Genomic DNA, 25,527 nt, shown 5'->3' with positions numbered 1-25,527 from the left:
ATTTAGTTCACGATAATGAAAAGGAACCTGAAGTGTATGTCCAAAGTAATAATGATTTTTATGTAAACACACAGAGATACATACAACCAAATATATAGCCACTATGAGAAGGATAATATGTGTATCCTACAGATCTGCCAATTCCTTTTGGAAAAACTTTAATTTGAAATATTTTTAAAAATTTTATTTAATTTTTTTCGGTGTTCCAAGACTCATTGTTTATGCATCACATCCTGTGCTCCATGCAGTATGTGCCCTCCTTAATACCCATCACCAGGCTCATCCAACCCCCCACCCCTCTCCCCTCCCCTCCAAAACCCTCAGTTTGCTTCTCAGAGTCCACAGTCTCCCATGGTTTGTCTCCCCCTCCGATTTCCCTCAACTCCCTTCTCCTCTCCATCTCCCAATGTCCTCCGTGTTATTCCTTATGCTCCACAAATAAGCGAAACCATATGATAATTGACTCTCTCTGCTTGACTTATTTCACTCAGCATAATCTCCTCTAGTCCCGTCCATGCTGATAGAAAAGTTGGGTATTCATCCTTTCTGATGAAGGCATAATACTCCATTGTGTATATGGACCACATCTTCTTTATCCATTTGTCTGTTGAAGGGCATCTTGGTTCTTTCCACAGTTTGGTGGCTGTGGCCATTGCTGCTAGGAACATTGGGGTAGAGGTGGCCTTTTCACTATATCTGTATCTTTGGGGTAAATATCTAGTAGTACAATTTCAGGGCCATAGGGAAGCTAAGAGCAGTGGAAAGTCATTGAAAGGATTTAAGTAAGCAAGTGACACAGTTGCTCTAGTATACAGATTCTTGGAGTGGAGGGTGGTGGTAGGGTAGGAGGAGTGGATGCTGAATGGAGGAAGGCCATCTGGAAGCTTGTGGAAGTAATTCAGGTGAAACGTGATTATGGTCTTAGTGAAGGATGTGAGGGATGGATGGAAGTAGGGGAATGGATGTAGCTTCAATACATGGTATTGGCACAAGTGATTAATTATTGGGAAAAAATAATATAACTTATGTAGAATGCATATTATATGTAATATACAATGAATTCCAAATTAAAGATTTGAGTGTAAAGGAATTGAACCATAATCATGGGGTAGAGAAGAAATATTCACAACCTCAGGAAGACAGACAGACATGCATGTGCACGCACACACACACACACACATACACACACACACACAAGTAAAAGTAAAAAAGTAAAGTAAAAAAAAATCCATGAATGTGGTTAGAAGGAATAATTTATTTATATAAACAATCTACCTTTTTCTTTAATAAGGTGTGATCATTTATTACTTTGACTTTAATTTTACTTTTTACAAATGGATTTGATAAAGAAACCAAATAAAATAAATCTTCTTGATAATGCATAATTGTATTTTTAAGTCAAACTATGGAGAAAGTAGAAGTTCCTCTTCTCATTGCTCTGTTTGGGAAGATGACACACGTTTCACAGACAAAGTAGAAGGTCATTAAATATATGGCATGATGTTCATCTTCAGTTTGGATCATGGTCCCAGGGTCCTGGGTTCCAATTTCTTGTTGGGCTCCTGCCTCTCCCTCTCCCCGCACCCTGCTTATGCTCGCTCTCACTCTCTCTCTCCAAGAACAAACAAACAAACAAACAAAAAATTGAGAGAGAGCTGGGGGGTAAGGGTAGAGAGAGAGGGAGAGAGAGAATCTCAAGCAGACCCTCTGTTGAGCATGGAGCCCGACAAGGGGTTCGATCTCACAACCCTGAGATCATGACCTGAGCTGAAATCAAGATTCCGATGCTTAGCCAACTTAGTCACCCAGGTTCTCCTGCACTTTTTCCATTATAAATAGAATGTACTACTTTTTGTTTTGTTTTATTTTGTGGATTTTTAACATTGTGATATTTTGTGGACCTGTCTTTGAAGCAACATAATTGTCCACCTCTAAGAGATAAGTTAGATAACTCTGCTTTTGTTTTTTAAATAGCACTATAATTCACATCTTGCGTATTTCAGAATTTTATTGAGTCAATAAGTTGCTGAATTAAAATATCTCTACATTTAAAATTTTGATAGTGATTGCCAGCTTGCCCTTCACCATAATCGGGACAGGTCCTCTCAGTGTACAGTGCCCACAGGTGTGCCTGAGAAGGTCCTTTCCCCTGTGTCCTCACAAGCCCTATTTAATTAATGTTCTTTTTCAGTTTTGTTAATTGATCAACCCAAGAATATATGTCAACACTTTCCCTATAGAGCTTGCCACCCTCCAGTCTCCCAACAGCTAGGAAATGCTTGTCATTTTGTAACCATTGTAAGAGTTAAAACTTACATCCAGTCATTAAATCTCTGAATGGAGGGATACCTGGGTCGCTCAGTTGGTTAAGCATCCGACCCTTGGTTTTGGCCTAGCTCATGATCTCAGGGTTTTGAGATGGAGCCCTGCTTTGGGCTCAGTACAGAGTCTGCTTGAGATTCTGTCTTGCTCTCCCACCGAACTCTCTTGTGGGTGTGCTCTCTCTCCCCCACCCCAAATAAATAAATAAACATTTAAAAAAAAATCTGTGTATTGGTCAGTTGCCATATGTAAACAATAATAATTACTCTTATTACTCAATAATGTTTATTAAATCTAGTCTTATTGTCCAAATCTTAAAGTCCAGGAAAAGTAATGAAGCATCAAAGAAACAACAGATGGTGAGAAAAAGGAAGTAGGATGGTGAATAGCAGAAGGCCTCAGTGGATGAGATAGGGTGTAGGAGCTTCCTGCAGCAATGGAGTTGGTGGTCTTGGGGAGCTGATGAAAGGATGTGGATCTCTACTGAGACTTTGTTTCTACAGGAAGCAAAGAGAGTCATTAATAATAAGAACCACTCCTAAGCATCACATGGCCACATTAAAGGCAAATCAACCTCTGTGAATCACCATTCAGGGGCTCGCTTTTTTGATAAAACAGTGAAGTGACATCATCTCTAGAATATGGTATAATAATTTAGAAAGGGAAAATTTGGTAGGTTTTTAAAAGACAATAAAATAAAAAGATTTGTTGTAGTTTTTCAGCTTTCCAAAATGTGCATTTACCGGAAATTACTCATTGCCTGAGCATGTAGAATGGATGAGATTTTTTTAAGCATGCAAAAGGGAAAAGTGAAGCTTCCTTCTGGAGGAATAAATCAGTGTTACTCATTCTTATGAGTTAGACACTTAATTCTGTGGACTTGACAGATACTTAGAACATAGAATTAACTCCAGGGGGTCCAGAGCAGTGAAAGGCTGTGTGCCTGATGACTTACAAGGCCTAGTGTTCAATTTCCTGTATAGTCTTCTAAGCAACAGGTAAACCCATCAGTTGTGATTGGGGTGGTTATGGCATATGGAAATTCAATTTTCTTATTTAGGTGTGTTGCCTTTCAAAAGGACGATCTGTATATTGAAGAATAAAGTCATCACAGTTAAAACAGGAAAGTAGAATACAAAGTTACTTTTAGTTCTCCAAAATAGAAGTGTTGCTAACCAACAATATTTGTAAAGCAAAACTATTAAGAATTAGAAACTCAATATCTATAAATCTTAAAAATGTATTTTAGAATCCAGACATGGAGATCAATATAAAGCTAAGGAGGAAAAATACATAACTGCTGTTGTTAATATTACCTATCAACTATAATAATCACTTTATTTTAAAAGATGTTTGTTAGCGATCTCTAATAGTCTTAACTATGTCCAAGGTAGTTTATCATAGATATCCAGGTAGTGAGCATTTCTGATGTCCTTCATTCAACTCTTTATAGATCCATATCCATCCATTATCATTTCTGTCTTCCTATCTGAAAGACTTCATATACCATTTTTTGTAGTGCAAGTCTCTCTAGTGATAAATTCCTTCAACTTTTGTAGGTCTTTATAAAGTCTTCTCTATCCCGTCATTATTAAAAGATACTTTTGCTGGGTATAGAATTTTAGGTTGCTGGTTTTCTTTACTTATTTAAAAGATGTTGCTCTTTTATCTTGGAGCTCACATTGTTTCTGATGTGTGTTGTGATTTTAATCATTTTTTCTTTGGCTGATTTTAAGATTTTTTTTTTCTCAGTGTTTTTTTTTTTTCTGGGCAGGAACTTCTCATTTTATTTATTTTTTCAGTGTAACAGTATTCATTCTTTTTGCACAACACCCAGTGCTCCATGCAAAACGTGCCCTCCCCATTACCCACCACCTGTTCCCCCAACCTCCCACCCCTGACCCTTCAAAACCCTCAGGTTGTTTTTCAGAGTACATAGTCTCTTATGGTTCGCCTCCCCTCCCCAATGTCCATAGCCCTCTCCCCCTCTCCCAATCCCACCTCCCCCCAGCAACCCCCAGTTTGTTTTGTGAGATTAAGAGTCATTTATGGTTTGTCTCCCTCCCAATCTCATCTTGTTTCATTTACTCTTCTCAGTGGTTTTAAGCAATTTGATGTTACTTCTTCTTGTTTGTTTGTTTGTTTGTGGTTGGATATGTTGAACTTCTTGGACCTAGGGACTTTTTTTCCCCTGTTACCAAATTTGGAATATTTTCTGCCATATTTCTTCATATATTTTTTAGCACCTCTCCTTTCTTTGGAGATGCCAGGTAGGTGTATATAAGTTGTCCCATAGCCCAATAATGTTCTGTTCACAATTTTTTACTCTATTTTCTCTTTGTGTTTTCATTTTGGAGAGTTTATAAATTGTTTTAACTGTAAGCGTTAATTTCATTCAGTGTGCTTTTTAAAAAATTTCATACATTATGTCTTTTATCTCTAGAAGTTTGAATCTTCCGTATACATGGCAAATCTCATTTCTAGTGTTTCCTCTAGCTTTTTAAGCATTTGGGATACAGTTACAGTAATTATTTTAATTTCCTTGTCTGCAGTCTATCTGTAATTTCAGGATTTGGTTTTATATAATTTTATATAATTCTGTCATCAGGGTTTAGTTCTATGGTGTTACGTTGTTCTTCATTATGAGTAGTTATTTTCTTCTGTCTTCACATGCCTCATAATTTCTGTCAGTAATTGATTGACTCTCAGTTGTTGTGAGTTTTACTTTGAGTGATGATATTTTCATATTTTTCTAGATGATATTCTTGAGGTTTTTTTTTCTGTTATATAATTAAGTTTTGTGGAAATATTTTGATCCTTCAGAGACTTGCTTTTAAGCTTTGTTAAGTGAGATCTTAGCATTGTTTAATCTTGGATTAAGTATTTCCTACTATTAAGACAATATCCCTTTGTTAACTGTCCTCAATGCCCTGTGAATGCCAAGCTTTTCTCCTCTGAATGAAGGAAACAGGAGCTATTCCTGCTCTGTGTGAGCTTTGGGAATTGTTCCCTTTAAGGCAGTGTTTCTTAACCTTGGAACTACTGACAATATGGAGCTGGAAATTATTGGGGGGATGGGGCCTGGAAGGCAGGGAACTGCCAGAGGTTTAGAACCATTCCTGGCCTCTGTGTACCAAATGGCAGCAGCATCTTCCACTCTGTGACAATCTGAACTGTTTCCAGACATTGCCAAATGGCTACAGGGGAGTAAAATTGTTCTCAGCTGATAACCACTGCATTAATTGTTTCTGGTAATTTTTTTTTTTTATATGCATATGGCTTGGCTGAAGACTCAAAGGGGACCTCCTACAGATCTCCAAAGCCCTGTGCCTGTCCCACCATCTTCTCTTTCATACTCTCCCCTGAGAACTTTAGTGCCTTGACCTCCCAGCATTCCTCACTGTGTTGTCTCACCTTAGGGAGACCAGTGGGTTCTGCCTGGGACCTTCTTCCCCTCCATGGCCAGGAAGCTCTGGGCTCACGACTCTCACATTTGTTTCCTGTCTTTCAGTGATCACTGTCCTTCATTGTCTGATGTCCAGTATCTTCCAAAACCATTGTTGCATCTGTTGTTTTTTTATTTTTAGGTTTCTGTCTTCTACTTTTTTCCAGTGGGATCCCTATTAACTTCATCTTGGCTCTCATCCTCATTCCTGAATGGTATTTTTGCTAATACATAATTCTGGGCTGACTGTTACTTTTTTTCTAAGCACTTTCAAGCTATTTCACTGGCTTCTGGTTTCCATTGCTGCTAATCAGTCAGCTCTCAGTCGTGTTTTTTTTTTTTTTTTACTTGTATTTTTAAGATCTTCTGTCTTTGGCATTCTGTAGTTTCACTATAATATGTATCTAATCTTGGGTTTCTTTTTATTTCCTTTTTTTTGTTGTTGTTAAATTTAAATTTTTTATTATATTCAGTTAGTCAACATATAGTACATCATTAGTTTCTGATGCTGAGCAGAGAGCCAGATTCGGGGCTTGATCCCGTGGCCCTGGGATCATGACCTGAGCCAAAGGCAGAGGCTTTAACCCGCTGAGCCACCCAGGCACCCCGTAAGAGCCTCCTTTTCAAATAGTTGCCTGTTATGATTGTTAAGTCAAAATGATAATACGTTTTATTTTCTTTATAGTTGGATGTGCTTGGGATTTTAGATTTGAGTAATTTTTTCCCAAATGTTGACTTTGCTAGGCTTTGCTCTCTGTACATGATACTGTGGCTCAGAAGAATTACGATCCTGTATTGCCGCCGATGCCAGATGATATCGACGATGAAGAAGACTCTGTAAAAATCATTCGTCTGGTCAAAAATAGAGAACCCCTGGTGAGTTGTGGTCTATGTTTTGTGCTTAGATATGAGTAGATATCATGATAAAACCAAACCTGATGGGGACATACCATTTATTCCTCTCTTTGAAACATAATTTTCCTGTGTTGTTAAACTTTAAAACAGAGTATACATGTCTTAAAAACATTATTTAGAAAAATGGGGAAAAAAGCCAAATAAAATGGCATGCATTCTCTTGGTTATAAATAGCAATAATTTGTAAGATGGGATTCTGACATTTATAAAAGAAAGCATCATGTGCCAGTCACAGCTGATTAAAGATTAAAAGGTGCAACCAAAAATAATTGCTTATGGCTCTTCTAGAAAGCTGATTTATTTTAAAGTAAAGAGAAAAAATTTATCAAATGTCTGTTATTTCAAAATGTAAATATCAGAACCTGTGAAATATTACTTTAAATATCAAAGGGAGTTGTCATGATTTGGTAAGAATCTTGAGATGGGAAGATTATCCTGGTTTAGACGGTGGGCCTTCTGTCATCACAAGGGTTTTTACCGAAGTGGAAAGGGGAGACAGTCAGGCAGAGTCACAAGAGGCGATGATTTAAAGCAAAGGTTGATGTTGCCATGAGCCAAGGAATGCCAGAAGTTTCTAGAAACTGGAAAAAGCTCAAGGATCAGATTCTCTCCTAGATCCTCCAGAAGGAACACAGCCTTGCTGACACCTTGGTTTTAGCTCCAGACACTCATTTTGACCATCTGACCTCCAGAACTGTAAGATAATATATTGGGGTTGTTTTAAGTCACTACCTTTGTATGCATTTGTCATAGCAGTAGGATATGAGTACAGAGTGTATCCATATTTTGATGAAACTACGTTCAGAAGAAAAGTAAATGTTATTGTCTGGCAGTTGATTTTAAATCTGTTGTGGCTCATTTTGACTACTTAAGACATTTTTTTGTTTAATGTCGATAATAAATTTATGCTTTTCATCTGTGGTTATAAGCTCTGTACTCGTAACCTACATATCTCTTGGTATTTATTATGAAGGTGACATACTTAGTAAGGCCAAACAGTATGCAGTTTGGGTATAGAAAGATCTACCTCAGGGCCTATCACCCTGAAGTGACTAATTCTTGGTGGCTTCTGTGTATCCCTCAGTAAGAAGTGCATTTTTTGTTTTGACAAATTCAGGCTCTTAGATAATCGAAAGGAGTTCAGTAATTCCTTAGCAATCATTTCTTGGATCAGTCATAGTTTCCCCAGGGGCAGCAAGGTTTTGGGTGTGTGGGTTTGGTGAGCTAACATTTAAACGGTCATCAGCGACATGTAAGTCCCAAGCCTCTCCTGATCGAACCAGATCTTCCAGATGTTTGTCAGAGAAATTAGGCGTGCACTGCACTGAGATGTTTCAAAAGGTTTAACTGTGCCTGCTGAAAATTGGTTTCCATCTAAGAAGCAATTGAATGAGTTATACAGAATACCCTGAAGTGGTGTTATCATACTTTGTTCCTGAACATATCACGTACGTTAGCTAGTATGTATGTAACCACGGAAGTAATTAGCCCTAACGATAATAATGGACATAACGAATGATGGACATCATCAGCCTTTGTCTGTTAGCTTCTTAAAGTTTGTATCCTATAGTATGTTTAAAATGAGGATCTGAACTAGGATAATGGCGAGAGCTATATATGTTAGGTTTGATCAGACAAGGTGTATCTTTAGATAATACAGTGCAAGAGAAGAGGGGAAGTAAAAACTACCCCAGGACATTATTTAGGGATGTAGAAGTACATTTGGTTAGCAAGAATAGAAGGAAAGGCATGGGAATAAAAATTTCAAGTTTCCCTACGGTTAGACAGAGCCTGTGGGGCTATGCAGGTGCTAAGAGGCTAGAAATTGTTAATTACAACTCAACAATTACATTAAGTTGTTTAAAAACTAATTATTTCTTGGGGAGCCTGGCTTAGTCAGTTGAGTGTATCTGACTCTTGATTTTGGCTCAGGTCATAATCTCAGAGTCATGGAGCCTGCTTAGGATTCTCTCTCTCTCACTCTCTTTCTCAGCCTCCCCACGCTAAATAATAAATAGGTGGGTAGGTGGATAGATAAGTAAAATTTAAAAATTATTTCTCTTAATCATGAGAATGTTTTCTGGATTTGTAACATTTGTATATTCTGGAGATATCCTAAATATTTCTTGGAATTGTTCAGTTTCTTATTCCTGTATCATGGTATAATTTGGCAATTTTGTATGCTGAAGAGCATTTTCTTTCTACTCCCTCTTATGCAGGGTGTTTAAAAATTGTAATTCCATTGCATTTTTATCCATTATTCTTATTCTGTTTTTGCCTCTTTTTACATAAATTAAAATTTTTTTCTCTGTTTCTCCATTATTTAAAAGTAAATTAATAATCAGCTTTGTGCAGTGGCAGTATTGTAGCCAATGAGGTTTATCCGAGGCACGATTATTGCTAATTGAAAAGTAAATTAATAATCAAAGTTTTTCCCCAAACTTATGCAGTTAACTTCTTTGCATGCTAGGTTTATTTTTTATACTAATACTCCATATATAAGGCAATTTCAAGTGCTTTTAAGTTATTTTACTTGAAAAAAATTATTTTAGTCACTGGTCCTTTGTCTTCCTAGTAAGCCACAATTTGCGTCTTTTTTGTTCAAGGAGCTGTATTTAAAAAACAAAACAAAACAAAAAACCGCAAATAGAAGACAACATCTACATGGGATGGAGAACTCCCCCGACATTATTTGTTAGGATTCCTGAATAAAGTATTAAGATTTCAGATGTCATTTCAACCTTGGAATATGAGATCAAGGAAGGCAAATTACTTGTCTTGAAATCTTTTTCATCCAAATATATAATTATTGTATTATTTTTAGTTTGACAGCTATTGTAAAGTAAGAGTATTAGATGAATAAACTTAAAGTTTAAAAAATGAACTAGTCAGAAAAGTAGAATATAGTCGTTTTCAACAAGCTTGTCATTTTGTATTTGTCAAATGTCATTTGTCATTCAGAGAGGTTATTGGAAAAGCCATAACCACTAAAGGGGTAGGGGGTGGGGGGAGAAGAAGAAACTGGGAGAAGATTGAGTCTGAGGCATCCTTAGGAGAATGAGTCCAAGCAGTTAAGAATCAAATAGTTAAAATGAGGGACGCCAAGCTGAAATAAAATTCTAGTGATTAAATGGTTAGTAAATGTTTGACAAATGATTCAGGAGGAAAGGCCATAAGATTTAGCAATCAGGGGGTTAGTTTATCAGTGTTATTTAAGAGTATAATTTTGGGGGCACCTGGGTGGCTCAGTGGGTTAAAGCCTCTGCCTTCGGCTCAGGTCGTGATCCCAGGGTCCTGGGATTGAGCCCCAAATCGGGCTCTCTGCTCAGCAGGGAGCCTGCTTCCTCCTCTCTCTCTCTCTCTCTCTCTCTGCCTGCCTCTCTGCCTACTTGTGATCTCTGTCAAATAAATAAAATCTTTAAAAAAATGTAATTTTGGAGGTGCCTGGTGACTCACTTGGTTAAGGATCCGACTCTTGATTTCAGCTTAGATCATGGTCTCAGGGTCCTGCGATTGTGTCCTGCATCAGGCTCTGTGCTTGGGGAGGGAGTCTACCTGAGGCTTCTCTCCTTCTCCCTCTGCCCCTCTCCCACCCACTCACTCACCCCTGCCACACACACTCTCTCTCTCTCTCTCAAATAAATAAACCTTTTTAAAAATATAATTTTGTTTGTTAGACTGAGTTATAATGCAGTGAAATAAATACCAAGCTTGCATTAGATGACCTAAGTGGGAAGCTTTATGGTGTCACTTATTTGCTCTGTACCCTTATAGGAAAAAGTCACTTAGCCTCTCAGCCTCAGCTTCCTTATTAGATAATCAGGAGATATGCCTCTACAAGAGTGTTTTGAATATCCCCTAGCATAATGTATTTGAAATGCATTGTAAGTTTTTATGCATTACCACACATTATGTGACTGTTTCACAGAATGATGATATGGTAGGAACTCTAGATGGCAGTTATTGAAGGAGAGGACCATTTCCAGGGAAAAGAGGCAGTGAACACAGATCATGTAGGTATTTGCCATGGAAAGGTGAGAGGGAGATAGTTTGAGGGAAGCGATGGTTAAATGAATGGAGAAAAGGAGAGGAAAGACACTAGTTGGGATGCAGGGAGCAGAGCTATCCTCCCTCCTCATGATTTTAGAATAATTTGTATCGGTTTTATACAGAAATAATAATAAATGCTAATTTTTAAACAAGCTTAAGAAAATGACATTCTGTTAGTGAGCGAGTAGGATTATGATCCTGAATTCAGTTTCTGGCATGGGTTGTCCTTTCTTCCTTCAGAACTGCGGTGCTCAAACTTCAGTATCCGAAGAATTACCTGAGATGATTACCTAAAATGCAGACTTCGCAGCTTTTATCCCCTAGAGTCTGCATCAGTAGGTTTCATATGGGGCCTGGAATCTAGATTTTTAAAAAATGTCTCCAGTATTTCTGATACAAGTGTTTGGTAGATGATACTTAAAACCATGTTGTTTTCAAAGGTTCAACCTGAAATCACCTGCGCTACCAGCTGAAGGAGGAGGTCTTAGAATATTGGCAGTATTGTAGGAGATGCAATTTTTATGTAGAACATCATGATAGCCCAGTCTCAGCAATCCTCTTTTGTGAACTAATTTACAGCAGTAACAAGACACATTTAAGCACAATTATAGAATAATTCGATGCTTGGGTGGCTCAGTTGTTTCCATGTACACCTTTGATTTCGGTTCAGGTCATGATCTCAGGGATGATGAGATCAAGCCCTGTGTAGGGCTCAAGCCTGCTTGAGATTCTCTCTTGCCCTCTCCCTCTGCCCCTCCCCTGCTTGTGTGTGTGCACTTTCCCTCTCTCTCCAGAATCACATGGAATAAGTTTAGAATACCTATATAAGAAAATATGGAAGAACTCAAACATTTGATACAATTTTAATTCATTTTGCCTTTGTAGATTCTTGTACAATATGACATGTCATGTGGTCTCTTTTATTGAGTTTTGATTTTCATGCAACTACGTTCCACTGGGAATACATGAAAGAATTGTGATAAGAGAGGTTTGGGAAGCAATATAGAAGTAGATATCTTTAAGAATGAAGGGATCAAAATGAAGGTTGAGTCAAGTGCTTGTGTCATGTAGAAAGTGAGAGATTTCTCCAAGTCTGTAGTTCACCCTCAAGGGATAGGTAAAATCAGCAGATAGCAAGCAGTTCTGTTTCAAGATTCCTATCTACAGCAGAGTAACCCTTCGGTGTTGGCGTGCCCTTCTTTATCTACATAGTCTAGAAATGATTTCATCTAGCCAGTGGCTTTAAAAGTAATCTGTGTGTCAGTGACTCCCAGGTCTGTTTTTCTCTCAGATCTTTTTTCTGAGTTTTAAATTTGTATGTCCATCTGTGTACTTGATATCTCCATTGGAATGTCTGATGGACATCTCTGTCTTGACATGTCCAGAAGTAAACTGATCTTACCCCCAAATCCGTTCCCCTTCTAGGATTCCTCCTCTTAGTTGATTACAATCCCATCTTCCTCACTGCTCAGCCAAAACCCAGAGTCAATCTTTGATACCTTTCTTCTTTCATGTCCCATTTTTGGTCTGTTGGGAATTCTTTTGGCTCTGCCAATAACATATCCAGACTATTCATCACTTCTCCTCCTGCCAGTCACATCCAAGCCTCCTTCATTTTGACCCTGGAGTATTTTAACAACCTCCAGTTTGTTTCTTTGCTTTAGCTTTTACAGTCCTTCACCCTTAGACAATAGGTCTCAGAGTGAGGCTGTTGGATTATAGCACCTCTGCTGTTCAGGTTCTCCCTGTTTCTTTCAGAATAAAATCCAGAGCCCTCACAAGGATCTACATGATCTGGCTGTCTGTTAACCATCTGGCCTCAGTTCCTGCTGCTTCTCCCTTCTTACTTTAGTCCAGCCACACTGCGTTTTTTGCTTTTCTTGATCATTCTATTCATAGCCCCATCTCAGCACTTTTATGCTATTTTCATCTATTCTTTCTCTTTGGTTAACTCCCATCTCTCTCTCTCTCTCTCTCTCTCTCTTTTAAAGACAGGGAGCAGGGGGAGGGGCAGAGAGAGGAAGAGAGAGAATCTTTTTTTTTTTTAATTTATTTGACAGACATAGACCACAAGTAGGCAGAGAGGCAGGCAGAGAGAGGAGGAAGCAGGCTCCCCGCTAAGCAGAGAGCCTGATGCAGGGCTCAATCTCAGGACCCTGGGATCATGACTCGAGCCAAAGGCAGAGTCTTTAACCCACTGAGCCACTCAGGTGCCCTGAAGAGAAAGACTATTAAGCAGCTCCATGATCAGCACAAAGCCTCTTCCAGGGCTCTGTCTCACAATGCTGAGATCATGACCTGAATGGTGGACCTAGACACCCTCCCCTTCATCTCCTTTTTTCTTTCTTTACTCAGTGTCATCTTCTCATTGAGGCATGTCTTTCCACTGTTTTTCTTCTACCTGCCCTGGCACTCCTGATCTTTCTCACCTTGCCCTTTCTCATACCCATGGTGTTGACCACTTTTTTTTTTTTAATATTTTATTTATTTGACAGAGAGAAATCACAAGTAGGCAGAGAGACAGGCAGGGAGAGAGGAGGAAGCAGGTTCCCTGCAGAGCAGAGAGCCCGATGCGGGGCTCGATCCCAGGACCCTGGGATCATGACCTGAGCCGAAGGCAGAGGCTTTAACCCACTGAGCCACCCAGGCGCCCCATGTTGACCACTTTTTAATGCACCATATATCTCATTATTTCATCTTTTATTGTTCTCTCTTGTTTGAAAGCTCCACAAGGGGCCAGAAATTCTTAGTTTGTTTCATGACTGTATTACAAGCTCTTCAAAAAAAACCTGGCACAGAGTAGGTTCTCAGTAAATATTTGTCAACTTCATTGAGTCACAGAGTAAGTCAAAAGGACTAGCAGTAAGGGGTGCCTGGGTGGCTCAGTTAAGTCTGCCTTGGGCTTAGGTCATGATCCTGGGTTCCTGGGATTGAGCCCCACATTGGGTTCCCTGCTAGGCAGGGAGTCTGCTTCTCCCTCTTCCTCTGACCCTCCCTCTTCCTCTGACCCTCCCTCTGCTTGTGTGCTCTCTTTCTCTCTGAAGTAAATAAATAAAATCTTAAAAAATCTTAAAAAAAAAAAGGACTAGCAGTAAGCACAACAAACTGAATGGTCCTACATTGAAAAATAGTATAATTCCTAGTGAAGAAAGAGATTTATGCCAGTTACCTAATTCTGTGTTATAAACCACCTCAAATTTTGTGGCTAAAACAATAATGTATTATTATATTTCATAGTTTTGAGGTTGATAGGCTCAGTGGGTGGTTCTTATTTAGAGTCCCTCACATGTACAGTTAGGTGGTGGTTGAGACTGGAGTTGTCTGTGAACTTCATTCCTAGGACTAATGCCTGGGTTGGGGTGGCTGAGAAGTTGGGGGCTGATTAGTCATCTCCTTCTAGGTAGTACCTCCATTTGGCTAGTGTGGGCTGACTCACAGCATGGCAGGAGTCATGATTTCTTATGGTATCTGATTTCCCAAAGAGCCAGTATTTCAAGAGGCCTAGGAGGCAGCTGCAATTCTTCTCATAGCCTTAAATGACTTAAAACCATTTTTGCCACTTGATATGGGAATATGTCATGCACATACAAAAAAGGAAGGAATTGTTGATCTCCATCGTAGATAAACTACTGCAAGGGCAATGAAGTTATAAATTTATGAGTAAAAGGTTATAGAAAGGGCACCTGGGTGGCTCAGTGGGTTAAGCCGCTGCCTTTGGCTCAGGTCATGATCTCAGGATCCTGGGATTGAGTCCCGCATCGGGCTCTCTGCTCAGCAGGGAGCCTGCTTCCCTCTCTCTCTCTCTCTCTCTGCCTGCCTCTCTCTCTACTTGTGTCAAATAAATAAATAAAATATTTTTAAAAAAAGGTTATAGAAAGCTACAGGGTAAGCAGTGTTGAATAATAGTTAAGATTAAAAATAAGCAATTCTGATGAGTTTGCCTTAGATAAGTCCTGACTTTACTGCACACTAATTTTCTGATCTTAGACAAATTAGAGCCATTTGTGATTACTTTCTCATCTATAAAATCTGAATAAATAGGGACTTGGGTTCAAGATGGCATGTGGGAAGATCCCAAACTCCATCCCTCGCTCCCTTATATACAGCAGATGCACAACGGCATGTAGAATAGTTTGAAAAAGACCAGAAAACTGGATGAACAGAACCTCTGAAATAAAGGACAAAAAGGCCAGCATTGAGATGGGTAGGAGAGGACCATCTTGCCAGAAACAATCCACTGTATGTTCAGTGATCCACAGTGAAGGAGAATCTCAAAAATACAGAAGTTTTCTCTGAGGGGTTTGTGTTCCACATCAGGCACCCCAAACCCTTGGATCATGCATGAGAGAGATGAGGCCCCTAAATGCCAGACTTTGAAAACCAACAGAGATTATGTTCAAGAAAACCATGGAACTATAGGGAATGGAGAACTGGCTCTTAAGGGTTCATGTGTAGACTCATTCACCCAGGGACTCAGTGCGAAAACTCTAATTTGAAAAGCACGTAGACCATATGTGAAGGAGACCCACTTACTAATCTTAAAGTGCTTTTCAGAGAGGCAGAAAACTTTTGGAACTTTTCCCAGGAATGGAGACACTGGCAGGTGCCGTATTTGTGACCTTATCTACCTTGTTAGAGTTGGTGAGGGTGGGAGTCATTTGGGAACTAGACCTCTAACCTGCTAGAGATGCAGGATGTGGCCAGCTGAGAATCCTGCCAACCCCACACTGCAACTGTGGATCCCAGCTGGGCCAGCCAACAGCCCTGCCCACCCCTTTGCCGCAGTGTAGCCTCATGCCGCTCAGGGTAGCCATGCATTACAGCCAGGCTGGGCACTAGCCCAACACACCACTGCATCACATGTGGCAGGGTTATGTCTGCTGTGTGACATAAGATTCATGCATCCCATACAGGGGATGCTTCTTGAGCCCCTAGCTCTGGTCAGAGGGGATTGAGTTTCTAGGCCATATGACATCTCCTTTGAAAAGTCACTCCTGCAATACTAGGAGAAGTGTTTGATTTACCTAGTACATAGAAAGAAACACAGAGAATCAGGCAAAAATGAGACATAAAATGTTCCAAATGAAACGTGACAAAACATTAGAAAATGACATTGATGAAATGGAAAGAAGCAACATAGCTGATAATTCAAAGTGGAATGATCGTAAAGATGCTCACTGACGTCAGAAGAAAATTGGATAAACACAGATCCTCAACAAAGAAAATATAACAAAATTCCCAACAGAAAGTACGGGGCTGAACAATACAGTAATTGAACTGAAAAATACACTAGAGCAATTCAACAGACTGGATGAAGCCAAAGATCAGATCAGCAAGCTGGAAGAAAAAACAATAGAAGTCACTCAGAGCAGCAAAAAAGAAAAAAATGAATGAAAAAAAAAAAAAAAAAGATAATTTAAGGAACCTTTGAATCAACATCTGGTGGAATAACATTCACATTATAGGGTTCCAAATAGAAGATAGACAGGGCCAGAAAGCTTATTTGAAAAAATAATGGCTGAAAACTTTTCTAATCTGGATAAGAAAATAGATCTAGAGCTCCATGAAGTCCAGAGTTCCAAATAAGAAGAACCCAAAGAGATCCATACCAGGACACATTATAATTAAAAAGGTAAAAGAGAGAATCTCAAAAAGCTGCAAAAAACTTACTGTGTCAAGTAAGAGTATCAGCAGATTTTTCAGCAGAAACTTTGCAGGCCAGAAGAGAGTGGCATGACATATTCAAAGCGCTAAAGGAGAAAACTTCTAACCTAGACGTCTCTACTGGTAAGTTTAGTACTCAGATTTGAAGGAGAGATTAAAATTTTTACAGATAAGCAAAAGCAGAAATGGTTCATCATCATTAAACTGGCTCTATCAGAAATGTTAAACGGACTTCCCTAAACTGCAAAAGAAATGGCACTAATTAAATAAAGTGTATGAAAGTAAAAATGTCACTGGAAAAGGTAAATATATGGTAAAGATAGTGGATCAACTGCTAATAAGTAAGGCAAGTTTACTTACAAAAATAATAAAATTGCCTAAAACTATGGTAATTAGTTAAGGGGAGGCGCAAAATAAAAAAGTGTAAAGTGTGACATAAGAAATATAAAACAAGGGAGGCAGGAAGAAAAAAATGTGAAGTTTTAGAATATGTTCAGGTTAAGTTGCTGTCTACTCAAAACAGACCACTATATATACAGGAAGTTATAAGTAGACTTCAAAATAACCACAAAGCAAAATTTATACTGAATACACGAAAGAAAATGAGAAAGGGATCTAAACAATTTAAAAGGAAACCATTGAACCGCAAGGGAAGAGAGAGAAAAGAAGAACAGATAGGAACCATGAAAACAGCCAGAAGACAATTAACAAAATGGCATTGAGTATGTATGTACCTATCAGTAATTACTTTAAATGAACTTAATATTCCAGTCAAAGACAGTGTGGTTGAGTGGATTAAAAAAAAATCCATATGCTCTCTTTAAGAGGCTCACTTCAGAAGTAAGGACATACATAAACTGAAAGAATGGAGAAAGATACTCCATGCAAATGGAAACAAAAAGCTGGCATAGCTATACTTAGAACAGACAAAATAGACTTTAAAACAAAAACTATAGTTAATAAAAAAGCGTGTTACATAGTGAAAAAGTTCAACAAGAAGACAAAACATTTATAAATATATATGCATGAAATATAGAGGCACCAAGATATATAAAGCAAATATTACAGACCTAAAGGGAGAAATTGACAGTAATACAATAATAGTAGGGAACTTTTAACATCACACTTACATCAGTAAGTGTGGATACATCTTCCAAACAGAAAATCCATGAGGAAACCGTGGCTTTGAACAATACATTAGACCAGATGGACTTAATAGATATGTATAGAACATTCCATCAAAAAAGAACAGAATACACATTCTTCTGAACTGTACGTGGAACATTCTCCAGGGTAGATCATGTTAGGCCACAAAACTGTTCTCAAATTCAAGAAGATGAAATATCAAACATCTTCACCCACAATGGTATAAAACTAGAAATCAATTATAAGAAGAAAATTGGGAAAACTCCCAATATAGAGATAAGACAACATGCTGTTCAACAATCAGTGCATTGAAGAAATCAAATAAGAAATGAAAAAGTACCTAGGGATAGAAATGAAAATAGGGACACCACAAATCCAAATTTTTTAAATCCATGAAAGTGATTCTGAAAGGGAAATCATAGCAATACAGGCCTACCTCAAGTAAATCTTAAATAATCTAATTTTACACAAAAAAGAAGCCCATAGTTAGTAGAAGGAAAGAAATAATAAAGATCAGAGCAGGAATAAAGGAAAGACAAAATAATAGAAAAGGTCAATGAAACTAAGAGCTGGTTCTTTGAAAAGATAAAGCAAATTGACAAACCTTTGGCCAGACTCATCAAGAGAGAGGATTCAAATAAAATCAGAAGTGAAAGAGGAGTTCCAACTGACACCACAGAAATACAAAGAATCATGAGACTATGAACAATTATATGCCAACAAACTGGACAGCCTAGAAGAAATGGATAAATTCCTAGAAACATAAAATTTTCTAAGACCAAGTGATAAAGAAATAGAAAATCTCTATAGACCAATTACTAGCAAGGATATTGAATTAATAATCGGAATTTCCCAATAAAAGTCTAGGACCAGATGGTCTCACAGATTATCAAACATTCAAAGATTTAATATATATCCTTTTAAAACTCTTACAGAAAATTAAAGAGGAGGGAGCACTTGATGAGTTTTAAAGCTTTACCCTGATACCAAAACTAGACAGGAATACCACATATACACAAAGTTACAAGCCAATATCATTGATGACACTGATGAAAAAATTCTCACCAAAATATTAGCAAACTGAGTTCAGTAATACATTAAGTGGATCATAAACCACAATCAAGTGGGATTTAGTCTAGGGAATCAAGAATGGTTCAATGTCCATAGATCAATCAACATGACATACCACATTGAAAAATAAAGGATAAAAATCATATGATCTTAGTAGATGCAGAAAAATCATTTGAGAAAATTCAACATCCATTTATAGGATCCAAACTCAACGAAGTGAGGAGAGATAATAAAGGCCATATATGACAGACCCACAGCTAACATCATACTCAACGATAAAAAGCTGGCAGTTTTTCCTCTAAAATCAGAAACAAGAAGAGGATTACACCCTTTTGCCACTTTTATTTAACACAGTACTGGAAGTCCTAGGCACAGCAATTAAGAAAAAGAAGTAGAAACCATCCAAGGGAGTAAGAACTAAAACTATCATATCACTATTTGCAGTTGACATAATATTATATGTAGAAAATCCAAAGACTGCACCAAAACTGTTAGAATAAGTGGATTTAGTGAAGTACAGGGATACAAAATTATCGTAACAGAAATATGGCATTTCTATACATGAATAATGAATTATCAGAGCAATTAAGAAAATAATCTCCAAAACGAATAAAGTACTCAGGAATGAATTTAACCAAGGAAGTGAAAGATCTGTATATGGAAAACCATGAAATTGATGAAAAAGAAGACACAAATAAATGGAAAGATAGTTCATGGTCATGGATTGGAAGAATTAATGTTGTTAAAATGTCCATACTACCTAAAGCAATCTACAGATTCAGTGTAGTCCCCTCTCAAAATTCCATGGGCATTTTTCATGGAACTAGAACAATTCTAAAATTTGTATGGAACCACAGAAGATCCCAAACGGCCACAGTTATCTTGAGAAAGAAGAACAAAGTTTGAGGCCTCATGCTCCTTGATTTGAAATCATACAACTATAGTAATCAAAACAGTTTGGTATGGGCACAAAAACAGACACACTGACCAATGGAACTGAACTGAGAGCCCAAAATTAAACCCACACATAGTATGGACAATTAATTTGCAACAAAAGAGCCAGTAACATACAATGGAGAAAGAAAAGTCTTTTCAATAAATGGTGTTGGGAACAACTGGACAGCCACATGTGGAAGAATGAAACTTGACCACTGTCTTGCACTGTACTCAAAATTAACTCATAGTATTATATTAAAGACCTGAATGAAAGACCTGAAACTGTAAAATTCCTAGAAGAAAACATAGGTGGTAAGCTCCTCAACATGTGTCTTGGCAATATTTTTGTAGATCTGGCTCCAAAAGCAAGGGAAACAAAAATAAACGAATTGGATTACATCAAACTTCTCTAGCAAATCATTGAAATGAAAAGATAATCTACTGAGTAGAAGATTTTTGCAAATTATATATCCAATAAGGGATAATGTCCAAAATGTATGAAGAACTTATACAACTCAAAAAATAAAATAAAATAACAAAACCAAACCCAAACAACTCAATTAATAAATGGGCAGAGGATCTGCATGGACACTTTCCCAAAAAGACATCCAGATGGTCAATAGGCACATGAAAAGATGCTCAATATCAGTAATTACTAGGGAAGTGCAAATCAAAACTGCATTTGATGCATCACCTCACATCAGTTAGAATGGGTATTATCAAAAAGACAAGATATAACAAGTGTTGGTGAGGATGTGGAGAAAAGGGAACCCTTGTATACCATTCATGGAAATGTAAATTAGTGCAGCCACTATGGAGAACAGTAGGGAGACTTCTCCATACTGTTAAAAAATTAATATTGAACTAACATATGATCCATCTGTTCCACCTCTGGCTGTTTATCTGAAGAATATAAAAATACTGACTTGAAAAGATACATGCCCTGGGTGCCTGGGTGGCTCATTTGGTTAGGTATCTGCCTTCAGCTCGGGGTATGATCCCATGGTCCTGGGATTGAGTCCCTCATTGGGCTCCCTGCTCAGCAGGGAGTCAGCTTTTCCCTCTACCCCCTGCTCATGATCTCTCTCTCTCTCTTTCCCTAATAAAGAAATCTAAAAAAAAAAAAAAAAAGATACATGCTCCCCTATATTCATTGTACCATTATATACAATAACCAAGACCTGGAAAGAACCTAAATGTCCAGTAGTAGACAAACAGGTGAAGAAGATATGGTGTGTACGTGTATACAGCAGAGTATTACCCCACCATTAAAAAGGAATGAAATCTTGCCATTTGTAACAACATAGAAAGACCTTGAAGGTGCTATCCTAAGTGAAAGAAGTTAGAGGATGACAAATACCATATAATTCTACTCATGTGAAATCTAGAAAAAAAGCAAATGAACAAATAAACTCGTAGATACAGACAACTTACTGGTAGCTACCAGAAGGTTGGTTGGGGGACAAAATGGGTGAATGGGGTCAAGTATATGGTGATGGGTGGTAACTGGACTTCTACTAGTGATCTCTGTAGTCCATACATATGTCAAATTGTAATGGCGTATACCTGAAAGTCATAATAATGTTACATACCAATTTTACCTCAATTTAAAAAAGAAAAGTTTGGGGGGAAAAGAACCCTCTGAAAAAATGGGTAATTAATCTTAAATTAGGTCACCAGACCCTTCTGCCGTTAGGTATACTCTGATGGGAGGATTTGAGATATTGTTAAGGCAAATGAAAGCTTGTGTAGTCACACTAGTATTTTTTTTGTTTGTTTTTTTTTTAAAGATTTATTTATTTGACAGATAGAGATTACAAGTAGGCAGAGAGGCAGGCAGAGAGAGAGAGAGGAGGAAGCAGGCTCCCAGCCAAGCAGAGAGCCCGATGCGGGGCTCGATCCCAGGACTCTGGGATCATGACTTGAGCCGAAGGCAGAGGCTTTAACCCGCTGAGCCACCCAGGCTCCCCTAGTCACACTAGTTTTATTAAAAATATTACGTTTCTGGTGATCTTGGCTATAAGTAAACTTTAAATAAAAGCAGAACTTACCATTAACGGTAAGTTAATGATGGGTCATTATGGGTCTGGTGTTTATGATTGTGGAGAGGATGCTCATTTAAATCTTTGGACATGACCACATGCTTGGTGAACAAAAATGTCACAAAATCATCTGATCACTTAATTATTTGATTTTTTAACCATTATTAGGTCTGTATCTGATAGCTGTCATAGAAAATATATTTATTATAAATGTATTCCTAATTTTATTTACATACCTTTTTTAATGATGCACACGTGTGTATTGACATGTGAGAAAAATGCGACTTCTTTTTCCGGTGAATTCTGCCACCATCTAACGTGCATCTTTTTAGCTGTGTGTTGCCATTGTAGAATGCTTTCCTACACCAATGCCAGTTTCTTAGAAGGAAAGTCATAAAAAGGTGTTCAAAGTAACCATTTGTGCCTGATGTTCTTATAAAGCAACATTCAGTTAATTTGCTTCTGAACATCCATAAGTGAAGAATTTCTGGATCCTTTTTGAAATTGTTTCCTAATCTTATGCCAGAATGAATGTTGGTTCTCTTTGTACTAAGTGTAGTCCTAGTAGGTGAAGACCTTGGAGTAACAGATCTTTCCTCCATTAGTTTATCTTAGCACTAGGTAAGGAATATGACTAATTTCAGAGTTTAATTTTTCTCTTTTTTTGTCACTATGGCTGAGTTCCTTTACCATAGTAGTGTAATAAAGGATCGTGAAACTAAAAGCCAGATGACCCGGGTTTCAGTTTTCTAATTTGTATGAGATTTTTGTATTCACTTAATCTCAGTGGAGCCCACCTTCTTCATGGGTTATTAGAAAGACAAAGTGAGATGAGCAGATGCTGTCGAGGGGCAAAAACAAATCATATTCAAATACAAGGCATTATAATGGAAAGAAGATATTTGTATTTTTCATCGTGTTGAAGAGGTCAAGGACGTGAAAAATCCTTAAACGGTGCTGAAAACTGGAGCGGTTGTGTCTGATAGAAAATCTTTTCCAAGTCAGGAATGTTTGTAAGATGAGGGGCATGGTGTCTGTTCCTCCTGCCTTGTACCTTTAATTTTTGTGTAATTGTTTTCACTTTTTCTGGATAAATGTCCTTATTTCTGCTCCCTTTCCTACCATCCAGTGCACACCTTTACCCACAGGTACTTTTTTTTGTTTTCCTTCAAAGGGAGCCACCATTAAGAAAGACGAGCAGACTGGAGCCATCGTTGTGGCTAGAATCATGAGAGGAGGCGCTGCGGATAGAAGTGGTAAGGATTTAAAAAAAAAAAAAGGGAGAGAAGTGGTAAGGGTTTCAACACCAGCCACGTGGACGAGTCATGTTGCATTTCATGGGCAACATTTCCAACATGTAATTAAGAGGATGACGATCTTTTGATGGAATACATCAAAACAGTAATATACTTTGCTCTGTGTTGAACTGTGGAAACCTGTTGAAATACATGATACATCTCACTCGACTTTACAATCTCAGTTTACATGGGCTTCCAGAGTGATCTTAGGGTCTGTTTCAAGTGTTCCTGATTCGAAAAGGACGACTGCATGTGTGCAGCCTTTGAAACAAGATAAAAATTCTTTTGTTAGGTGAAAATAATACACGTTTCTAGACATAGGCTGGGCTGCTGATATCATTTCTTCGGCAGCATTATAACGTAGTAGTCTTTGATTCATTGCTGTTTAGAGGCACAGAATCTGAAACCAGAGAAGCCTAAAGGTCTCCTCGAATGTATTCAGGGCACCAAACAATGCTCAGAGTATGGACACAGTTGAGAATTGCGGTTCTTTCGTAGGTAACTCTGCTAATTTACCCAATTTGCTACTTCTCAGGTCTTATACATGTTGGTGATGAACTTAGGGAAGTGAATGGGATTCCAGTCGAGGATAAAAGGCCTGAGGAAATAATTCAGATTTTGGTAAGCTGAAAATGTATTTTTTGCAATAAAAATGAAATTGAATTAGTATGTTTCAGACTTGGTTACAAATGCAGAATTTGGATTTAGCTGTCCAGAGCTGTAATCCCAGCTTCATTACTTAATCCTGGTATGTCCTTGGAAAATACCTTACTCTTTGCATTGTGCCAGTGTTTTCATTATTTACAAAATGAAATTTACAAAATGAGAGCAAGAGGAGGTAAATACCTCATCGCATTGTTTTGAGGATTAAATGACGAATGTATATAAAGAGTTTATTTCAGGTCCTGTCTCAAATAGGCACTTAAGAGACAGCATCTACTCTGTTATTCGTGATGAGTTTTTCTTTTCCCTTCTCCCGTGGACATGGGCAGACTCTTGGCTATGCTTTCTCGGTATCTAAAACAGTGAGACTGATTTAGATGCCTTGTGAAATCTAAAACAGAACAAAATTATTTTAGACCTTGACAGTGTTCATTCTCCAGTTCATTTGTAAGGATAAAATGAGGGAGACTTGTTGCTTTTAATGTATGAAAGCGTAAACATACGGAAAAAGAGTTTAGTATCTTCAAACAGACCGCTGTACATATGAATATTTAGTATGTGATTAAGATGGTATTTTAAATCCACGGGAAAACCGGGAAGTCATTTCATAAATGGTACTGGATACATTGATGATTCAATTATAAAAAAGAAAGTCAGTCCTTGTTTTACACTATACCCAAAACAAATCCCAGCGAATTAAGTATTTAAAAAAATCAAAAAGTAAAGGAAGACTTTTAAAACTTGATGGGAAAGTCAAATAGAAAGGTAACTGAATTGATGTCAGGAATTGAAAACTTTCTGTATAGAAAAAGATGCCATATGTTACTTGAAAGACACATGACACTTAGGAAAAATATTGTCCATATATACGATAGGAAGTATTTTAATGCATAAAGAGTTCACAAAAATCAGAGAAAAATTATTGATAGAAAAATTTACAAAAGAAAACATGATGTCTGAAAAATACTGGATTAGAGGGATTTGAAAGCCTGATAATGGCTAGAGTCTAGGCATGTAGTCCTACTCATATGTTTCCAGTGGTGGGATGAATTTAGTAGATCCTTATGAGATGGCTGTCTACCATTAGAATTTTAAATTTGCATACCCTTTAATCAAGAAGTTCAGTTGTTGGGAATTAACCCGTGGGAAATAATTTGGCAAGTGTATTATATGAGCAAGATTGTAAAAAATACTTAGAAATAGCAAGAGGGTTGCACTGATTGACTAATCATTCATCCACATGATGTTAGTCACAATGGCCGGTAGACCTATATGACTTGTAATCCTAGTAATTCTTACAGTGGTTGAGCGCTTAATGATACTGTTCTAAGGACTTTGAACACATTAACACACACACACACAGACTCATTGTAGAATGGGAAGAGGTTATAGAGAAGACTTGCTTTCTCTCCCCCATGCAGTTCAGTATTCTATGAATTCCTAATAAGATTTGTCAGTTGTTTTATGATAAGTAATAACAGTGATATTACCTGTTTGAAATCACTCCTGCTCTAAAATTCTGATACTTACACCGTTAAAGCCCCTTTTTACTGGAGTCTCTCTGTCCTGGTGCTGCTTCCTTACATTTGCAGGAGCTGATTTCTATGCAGCTTTCTCCAGCTGGGCTTTCGGGTACTTCCACTGGTAAATGGAAGTTGGCTGTGGCCCATGGATGTTGACAAACAATACAAATCAGGGCCACCTCTCAGCTCCCCCCAGAACAGAGCCCTAGTTTACAATAGTGTACTTCAGAGATAGCTACCCAGTCTCCCTTCTCTCTCTCTCTCTCTCCCTCTCCCTCTCTCCTTCTCTCCTTCTCTCTGTCTCCTTCCTTTTTCCTTCCTCCCTGCCTGATTGCATCTTCCTCTTTTCTTTTTTCCCTCCTTCCTCTCCCATATGTGCCAGATACTTAGTGCTTTCATGGAGCTTAGAATTTAGCAGGGATAACAGATACTAAGAAATAATCATATAAATG

General features: G+C 37.9%; 1 protein-coding gene and 1 pseudogene across 4 annotated transcripts in view; both read left to right on the top strand.

Annotated features, from left to right (window-relative positions):
• The window catches only part of MPP7 (MAGUK p55 scaffold protein 7), a 306,784-nt gene that overhangs the window by 189,461 nt on the left and 91,796 nt on the right, over positions 1-25,527 (top strand). For all 4 annotated transcript variants that reach the window (XM_046012744.1, XM_046012745.1, XM_046012743.1 and 1 more), the window contains 3 exons: positions 6,512-6,643; positions 22,766-22,847; positions 23,425-23,510. In XM_046012744.1, the coding sequence (XP_045868700.1) occupies positions 6,512-6,643; positions 22,766-22,847; positions 23,425-23,510 (300 nt within the window). The remainder of the gene's footprint in view (positions 1-6,511; positions 6,644-22,765; positions 22,848-23,424; positions 23,511-25,527) is intronic.
• LOC123947708 lies at positions 9,026-9,156 on the top strand (annotated as a pseudogene).

The sequence above is a fragment of the Meles meles genome, chromosome 7, assembly GCF_922984935.1.
Source record: "Meles meles chromosome 7, mMelMel3.1 paternal haplotype, whole genome shotgun sequence".
In the NCBI taxonomy this organism is placed as follows: Eukaryota; Metazoa; Chordata; class Mammalia; order Carnivora; family Mustelidae; genus Meles; species Meles meles.
The sequence above is the reverse complement of the archived record's forward strand: the minus strand, read 5'-3'. Positions and strand labels throughout refer to the sequence as shown.